At 54.6% G+C, this 8,512-nt stretch overlaps 1 protein-coding gene across 3 annotated transcripts; it reads left to right on the top strand.

Annotated features, from left to right (window-relative positions):
- The first annotated feature begins 788 nt into the window (after positions 1–788).
- PHKG1 (phosphorylase kinase, gamma 1 (muscle)) lies at positions 789–8,310 on the top strand. Of its 3 annotated transcripts, XM_006889648.1 has the most exons (10): positions 789–871; positions 2,625–2,803; positions 3,150–3,204; positions 5,630–5,638; positions 6,638–6,703; positions 6,861–7,024; positions 7,271–7,361; positions 7,631–7,784; positions 7,867–7,992; positions 8,071–8,310. In XM_006889648.1, exons 1-10 carry the CDS (start codon positions 789–791, stop codon positions 8,308–8,310), a joined length of 1,167 nt encoding a protein of 388 aa, XP_006889710.1. The 3 variants fall into 3 exon arrangements, with proteins under 3 accessions (XP_006889710.1, XP_006889711.1, XP_006889709.1); XM_006889649.1 differs by lacking the exon at positions 5,630–5,638 and having other exon boundaries at positions 2,625–2,781; positions 3,155–3,204; XM_006889647.1 differs by lacking the exon at positions 5,630–5,638.
- Positions 8,311–8,512: the final 202 nt, after the last annotated feature.

Genomic DNA, 8,512 nt, shown 5'->3' with positions numbered 1-8,512 from the left:
TCTGAGAGTTTCCCAGCCTAGAACCTGGGTCCAAAGGACACGATCTTCTCCTGGATCTTCTTTTCGGGTGGTTCTGAGTTCCCTTCACCTCTGCTCACTTTTCTCTCCTTTTATCTCTTGTAAGAGAAAAGGTGATGCAGACCACACCCAAGGAAACTCCCCTTACTTTTTAGCCCAGGGTTGTGACCTGATAAGGGTGGGGAATCCAACCTCATCCCCCCCACAGCTGATCACATCAGGGGGAATAATTACATCAACACGTATCTGTCTAGGCTAGGTCTGGTGGCCTAGTGGCAAGAAGCTGTACTGCAATCCCAGAGGTGAGCAGTTCAAACCCACCAGATGCTGGAGAAGGAGGGACAATTTCTTCCTGTACCAGTCAGATCTGATTTGATGGTACACACACAAAAAAAATAATGCATATCTGCCTCTATGCCTGCCTCATTAACATCATGTTGTTGCCACCAACCAGTCAATAGCTGAACCTCCAGCAGATTTTCAGAGGCTGTCAGTCACATGGGAGGAGATCACCCGTTTTTCTCCTGCAGAGCGGCTGGTGCATTTGCACCACTTGTCTTTGGGTTGGGTGTGAAACTCCTTACCCACCAGGCCACTAGAGCTCCCTCATGAACACCCTGTAGGTCAGCATTTATATCACATAGGTAATACTGAGAATCATGGCCTCACTTGGTTGAGATGGTTTTTTGGGGGGAGGACACTATTCAATATCTGACAGTTTCCTTCTGTACCCCTCGCAGATCCCCTCAACGTCCCTCCACCAGCTGAGCATGACCCGGGACGAGGCGCTGCCGGACTCCCACTCTGCACAGGGCTTCTATGAGAACTATGAGCCCAAGGAGATCCTTGGCAGGTGAGGCAGTCCGTCCCCCAGCAGCTCCTGCAGGCTCACACCCCAGACCACCCCTAAGTGGAGGCACTCGGACACTGTACTGAGCCTATGTACAGAGATCGGGTGGCATCATCTGTAGGGAGCTGTGCTCTAACCCAAAAGTGATCCTTCTGGCAGTTCAAATCCAACCAGCTGCTCTAAGGGAGAAATACGGACAATCTCTTCTGTGTGATTTACAGCCTCTGAAAACCCACAGGGGGGGTCAACTATGTGTCAGCTCTGACTTGATGGTGATGTGCTTAAGTGTATGGAGAGATTTCAAGGAAATGGTGCATATTCTTACAGAAACAACTCTCAGTAAGTAGGTCAAATGCCAAGGGAGAGGCGCCTGGGAGGGCAGAGTCTAGGCTGAGAGCTGGCAAGGTTCAGGCTGCTGCCTGTGGAGGTTGCTGACCTCAGAGCCTGACACTTCCACAGGAGACAGTTGGGAAGCAGGGTCACAGACAGTGGGCTTCAGAGAGCAATGGGTCCAAAGTCATGCCCACTGGTCTAAGTCTGGAGACCTCGAGCCAGAAAGCCCAAATGTAGACCTGACAAAAAGCTCTTGAGCTCTTTGCCAGAGTCCAAACCTAAATGCCACACTCCTGAGGGAACCTTCTCTTAATCAGACAGGGCTAATCATACTGTTACAGAACTGCTTGTAATGCTTATTAACATTGTACAGGCCAGGATTTACAATACCTAGAATATTTAGATTATACCGAGAATCATGGCCATATGGACACAATACTAAGCAGGACAGTGGGAGTTCAGTGATAGAACCCTCTTCTTACAGGCTTGGTGAGGTGCAGGGTCAGTGTGAGAAAAGAAGACCCTCAACAAGATAGACTGACACATGGTAAAGATGGCACAAGACAGGGCAAGGTTCAGATTGGTCCGTCACTATGAGTTGCACTTGACTCAATGGAACATGAGAACTTCCAGGTGAAGGACCCAGGTTCAATTCCAGCCAATGCACCCCACAACTCATGCATCATTGGAGGAGTCCAGGGGGAGGCCTTTTCTGTTGGTTCTCACAAAAGGTCAATATCTCCTTTAGTATCTTTAAGGGCTGGAACTACCTTCTCTAATGTCAAGGAGCTTCGCAGAGCAGGGACCTGGGTTCAAACACTCCACTCCTGGCGATTCTTTCTTAGTGGCACTGAGTTGCCTACTCCTGGCTCCACTTCCTTCACTTTTAACTCTTGTGAGATAAACGATGTTACAGGCCACACTCTAAAGAGGGCTGTGACAGGCATGCTGCCTACACCTTTAATCTTTTCATGTGAGTTGGCTTATAAGACCATGGGGGTCATGACTGAGCTTCCACTTACATACTTTCATCCGGTAATAAACTCAGTCTATGACATAGCAGATCATCAGGTCTTTCTCTCAAGACAGACCTGTGTCTCCAAGCTTTGGAGTAATAGCTGAGCCCATCAACCACCTGGGCACTCCTTTGTTTCATATCCACTTGCCAAAACCTCCGTGGGACTTAAGAAAAATCCAACACAATGTCATCAAGTAGCAACTGCCTCGTAGCTGAGCCTCTAGTGCTCTTCAGAGGCTGTAATTCACGGGGAGAAGACCGTCCATCTTTTCCCATGGAGCAGGACTCGACCTGCTTTTGGGTTGGCAGCTCCACTCCTTGTCCAATTTGCCACCAGAGCTCCCTGGGATTTGAAAGAGTGGAAATCACGAGACAAGGACAACTGATTGCCCTCTGTGTCCCCAGGGGCGTGAGCAGCGTGGTCAGGCGCTGCATTCACAAGCCCACGCGCCAGGAGTATGCCGTGAAAATCATCGACGTGACAGGTGGAGGCAGCTTCAGTTCCCAGGAGGCGCAGGAGCTGCGAGAGGGCACACTGAAGGAGGTGGACATCCTACAGAAGGTCTCAGGGCACCCCAACATCAGTGAGTGCTGGCACGAGACTCAAGGATTGGGAGGCAGGGTGGGCGACCACTCCTCAGTCCTGTCCTGTCCAGTCTGACCCACCAGGTGGCTCCTACTTGCTGAGAGCCTACCACCAGCCCAGTACCCTGAGGGTGAAGGGGTCTCCTCTATCCACCCTCACTTCTGTTGGATCAACTGGGGTTCCTGGCCAGAGAGAGGGTGGGAACGGGGCCAAAGATCTGGGCTAGGCACCCCTTTGCTGGATACCCCTGGAGCTCCATCTCGCTAATGCCCCCAGCCTGTATCAGCCTAGACCCCTTGCCCTGCACAGCTGCTCAGTGAGACCAGCTGGTCTTTCCCTTTCAGTCCAGCTGAAGGATACTTATGAAACCAACACGTTCTTCTTCTTGGTGTTTGACCTGTAAGTACCTGGCCACGGAGCCAGCCCCCTCTGGGGACCAGCAGAGAAAACCTGCCCAGAGCTTCCAGAAGCCAGGGCCACCCCTCCACCTTGGACCGCAGGCAGATTAGCCGCGGGCTCAGGCGTCCTGTCTGGATTTGGGCCCCATACTCATGCTGGTGGGGCAGCTCCAACTGTGTGACCCCGTGAGCAAGAGAACACGCCTGGTTCCACCCCATCCTCACCACAGCGCTGTGTGCAAGCCCACTGCTGCAGCCACTGTGCCCGCGCACCACTACTCACAGCCGGGTGATTCATCTGAGTGCCAGTCTTCTCAGCTGTATTATGGGCAACATCTTATTTTTACACAATTCACACACGTTATACTGCTTTAGCAGAGTATGACAGACCCCACAGAGCTGCTGTGAGGTTTATATTTAGTACATACTTATAAAGTTTGGCACAGTGGCTGGTTCAAGTAAAATGTCAATGGTCATTCATTTTCACAGCGAATGAGGCACTGAGGGCTCAGGGGTGGAAGTCTCTTGCCTTCCCAGCTGGAGATGCAACCCACACAACTGCTAGTTTAGGTCAGTAGGTGGCACCAACCACTCACCTACCTAGAACTGTGGGTTCACCCCATCCAGAAAGCCAGCAGAGTGGCGGAACCTACATCACTAAAGGTGACAATCAAGAAAACCCTCGGAGCAGTTCTAACACGTGAGGTCATCCAAGTTAGCATCGCCTCGATGGCAATAACAGGGCTGGTTTACTGAGAAATCACTCCGTCATGACAATTCAGATGCTGGCAGTGCAGACAGGCCCTGGCTGTGCTGCGCTTTACTGCACCTCAGAGACACAGCTGTTTTCCCCAAGTCCCAGGCCCCCCTTGTCCAGTCTTCCAGCACTGCTGTTCCTGCAGCATGCCCTTACTTCCTGTCTCTGGGTCCCGGTTTGGGCATTCTCACGCTATTTCAAAGTTTTTCACCTAGTAGCCTAAGAGTAAGAAGTTCTGCTGCAATCCCAAAGGCATACAGTTCAAATCCTCAAGCTGCTCTGTGCAAGAAAGATGGGCAATTCCGTTGCATGCAGTTAAATGCCTCTGAAAACCCACTGGAGGGCCAGCTGTGGGTTGGTTCCGACTTGATGGTACACAACCACAACTGCACACTTAGTGGCCTAGAGGTAAGGAAGGAGCTGCCACCTCAAGGGCATGTGGTTCAAATCCACAAGCTGCTCCTTGGGAGAAAGATGGGCAACCTCTTCCCATGCGATTTACAGCCACCAAAAAGGTGAAAGTCAGCTACAAGTTAGTTTTGTCTGACAACACATAATAACACAACAATGAACACTTAGAAATTTTTATGTGCTCAGGGAAACAAACCACAAATACGCATGCCTTTATTGCGACCCTCGCTTTATCAAGGCAATCTGGAACCAAACCTGCAGCATCTCTGAGCTCTGCCTGTACTGAATTTGTGAAGGGATTCTGCTCATGTGTGCGATTCGTGTGCCAGCACTCAAGAGGCAGGAGGCGGCTCAGGGCCACGGGGAGCCTTTCCTGCTGCCCTGGCCAGCTCCTCCTGACTCTGTGCTGATGGGACTCTGAGGCTGTAATCCTTCAGGAGCGGATCACCAGGCCTTTTCTGTCATGCACCTTCTGGATTTGAACCACCAACCTTTTGGCTAGCAGCAGAGCACCTAATCATCACACCACCAGAGCTCCTTAAATACCAAAATCAAGGCCACTGCTACTGAGTCCATTCTGACTTAGAACACACTATAGGAACGGTAGAGGGGAACTGCCATGGGTTTCCAAGGTTCGACATTTTTATGGGAACAGACTGCCACATTTTTCTCCTGAAAAATGGCTGAAGGATTTGAACCGCTGACCTCTGCCACCAGGGCACCTATTAATTGTTTCAAGGGCCTCTCAGACAGAACTAACATGATTAAAACTAGATTCCCATGCTGCCTTGCAGGAACAGATACGGTGTAAAAGTTTACCTGTCAGTTCAGGCCCATCCTCCCTGCCTCACCAGGCAAGACTAAGGGTTTCCTTGTCTCTTTGGGGTGCTGGTCAAACAGGGTATTCCTCCTGTACTCCTTCTCCCCCTCCCCCAGGCCCTGCATCTTATGGGGAGCTGTGAGTGGGAGGCATAGGACCTTCTGTGTTTAACCACGAGGGATGTTCCCAGCCCTGCCACACCTGTGCGCAGCCACCACATCCCGGGACTGTCCTGTCTAGCAGGTGGCCTGGGGCAGCACAAATGTCCTCAGCTTGAGGATACTTCCTGGGGAAGGGGTTTTTAATGCTCCCCAGGAGTCCTCCACAACAACTAGACCGTTATGCTAAGACCTTACTCTGCATCACCCCAGGAGGTGAGAAGACTGGACTGAAAGTATTTCTAGCACCACTTCTACTATTTTTTTGTTAACGAACTAGTTTTAGACAGTTCAGACACATCAGAGTCAGGCATTGACTGCAGTCTCCACACTGTAGCAGGACTCTTCCCAGCCCCTCCCTGTGTTCCCTCTTCCCTCTCCTCTCCTGCCTTCTGAGTTTTCTCTGGGAAAAACGCTGTCTTTGTGACTGTTCTAAGCAGTACACATCCCACAGTGTCACTGATCACCTTAATAGGCCTATTGTCTGGTTGAAAGTTGAGTCAGAGAAATTTCAGCTCCAGGCTGGAGGGTTGACTAAGGGCCATAGTCATGGGGTAACCCCAAAGGCAGCAACTTCTCCACTCAACTTGTTCCCTGGGGCATTCAGGAGCCTTCTCCCCTTCTTCCCGCTTTTGGTCTTAAGAGATCCCAATCCACAATGCCAGTCCCATAAAGGGATGCCTAGTCCATGGCTACTACCACACGTGGGGAATCCCCATCTATGATGTCACTCCCACAGGAAGGGGACCCTAGTCTATGACATCACTCTAGATGAAGATTTCAGTCTGTAACATCACTCCCATGGTGGAGAATCTTAGTACAAAGGAGCTCTGGTGGCCTAGTGGCAAGATGATGCATTGCAATCCCAGAGCTACATGGTTTGAATCCTCCAGATGCTCTGCTGGAGGAGGGGGCAATCTCCTCCTGTACCAGTCAGATCTGATTTGATGGTGTACACACACACACACACACACACAAGAATCCTAGTACAGGATGTCACTCCCAGATGGAGGGAATCCCAGTCCCTGATGCCATTCCCAGATTTGGGGAATCCCCCATGCACGATGTTACTCCTCCTAGATGGAGCACTGGCGCACCCCTCAGGATACTCCCTAGCAGGTCCCCAGACCTGCCCACTTCCTTCCCTGGTTCCTCAGCCAGGACTGGGTGCATCGTGGGGAGCAGCCCACTTTGCCTCTGGGGGTGTCAGGGTTGGGGTCACTCTCTAGGGACAGCATAAGGAGAAGACTGTCATGTTACCAATCTGTCACCTGTCCTCTTGCCCCAGGATGAGGCAAGGGGAGCTCTTTGATTACCTCACCGAGAAGGTGGCCCTGAGTGAGAAGGAGACCAGGTGAGTAGCACACATGGCCTCAGAGGGTGGGGTGGGGGTGAAACTGCTAGGCCAACATGCCGGGCAATGCCAGAGCTATTGCCCCTAGGCGGGGCCCAGGCTCCCCGCCGTGAGGCTGCGGGAGGTCCAGGACCTCTGCCTCTGCCCTATCACCCAGGAAGATCATGCGGGCGCTGCTGGAGGTGATCTGTGCCCTGCACAAGCTCAACATCGTGCACCGCGACCTCAAGCCCGAGAACATCCTGCTGGATGATGACATGAACATCAAGCTCACCGACTTTGGCTTCTCCTGCCAGCTGGAGCCCGGGGAGCGGCTGAAAGGTGGGGACATGACAGGGAGACACAGACTTCTCCCCCAGCTCTGAGTGGGAGTGGGAACAGGCTCCTCTCCAAGGAGCCCATCACTGTGCAGGTCTATTCCGCTTCACAGCGGTCCCCAAGCTGGTGCCCCAGCCCAGGGTCAGGGGAGTCCTGGTTCCAGCTCCATTTCTGCTCTTTCTTCCTGGTTTCTCGGGACCTGCCAGGCCCACATCCTTCCTGCTGACCTTCCCTCCAATGTGCCTGCAGAGGTCTGTGGGACCCCCAGCTACTTGGCCCCGGAGATCATCGAGTGCTCCATGAACCAAGACCACCGAGGCTATGGGAAGGAGGTGGACATGTGAGTGTGCCTGGGGTGGGGGTGGCCCCAGAAGGGCCTGGACTCCAGCCGGGGTGCTGTGCCCCGTCTCAGGTGGAGCACGGGGATGGGGGGTGGTCCCGGGGCCCGGGCTCCAGCCGGGTGCCGTGTCAGGTGGAGCACCGGGGGTGGGGGTGGATGGTGTGGCCCCGGGAGGGCAGGGTGCCCCGGGCTCCAGCCGGGTGCCGTGTCAGGTGGAGCACGGGGATGGGGGTGCCCCGGGCCTGCGCTCCAGCCGCGTGCCGTGTCAGGTGGAGCACCGGCGTCATCATGTACACCCTGCTGGCCGGCTCCCCGCCCTTCTGGCATCGGAAGCAGACGCTCATGCTGAGGTCGATCATGAACGGCAACTACCAGTTCGGCTCCCCGGAGTGGGACGACTGCTCGGACACGGTGAAGGACCTGGTGAGAGGGCCCTGGCTCGGGAGGGGCCTCCTCTGCACCCCCAGCGGCCCTGTCTGACCCCCTGCCCCTCTCCGGAGCTCAGATCTCCCGCTTCCTGGTGGTGGACCCCCAACGCCGCTGCACAGCGGAGGAGGCTCTCGCGCACCCCTTCTTCCAGCAGTACGTGGTGGAGGAGGTGCGCCACATCAGTCCCCGGGGCAAGTTCAAGGTAAAGGCCACGCGCGGGCACCTGGCTTTCCTGGGAGGTGGGGGGCTGGCCACCTGGTCTCAGCCCTGAACCCCGCAGGCGATCGCGCTGACGGTGCTGGCCGCGGTGCGCATCTACTACCAGTACCGCCGCGTCAAGCCGGTGACCCGCGAGATCGTCGTCCGAGACCCCTACGCGCTGCGGCCACTGCGCCGCCTCATCGACGGCTGCGCCTTCCGCATGTACGGACACTGGGTGAAGAAGGGGCAGGAGCAGAACCGCGCGGCGCTCTTCGAGAACACGCCCAAGGCCGTGCTGTTCGCGCTGGCCGAGGACTAAGCGCCAGGAGGGAGGCGCAGGCCTGGGACGCAGGCTCCGGGGTGCTTCCTCACAGACAGACCTTGACCAGCCCCGGGTAGTGGGGACCGCCACCCTCCCCGTGTCCTAGCTGGGCCACCATCCGCTTCCTTTCCTGGGCACCCTCTGGTCTTGGGGTCCTGGGCGGAGGAGCGAAGGCAGAGAACAGAGGGAGACACGCGGT

This window comes from Elephantulus edwardii, unplaced genomic scaffold, assembly GCF_000299155.1.
Source record: "Elephantulus edwardii isolate Elephantulus edwardi_28Jun2011 unplaced genomic scaffold, EleEdw1.0 scaffold00080, whole genome shotgun sequence".
NCBI classification, from domain to species: Eukaryota; Metazoa; Chordata; class Mammalia; order Macroscelidea; family Macroscelididae; genus Elephantulus; species Elephantulus edwardii.
The sequence above is the reverse complement of the archived record's forward strand: the minus strand, read 5'-3'. Positions and strand labels throughout refer to the sequence as shown.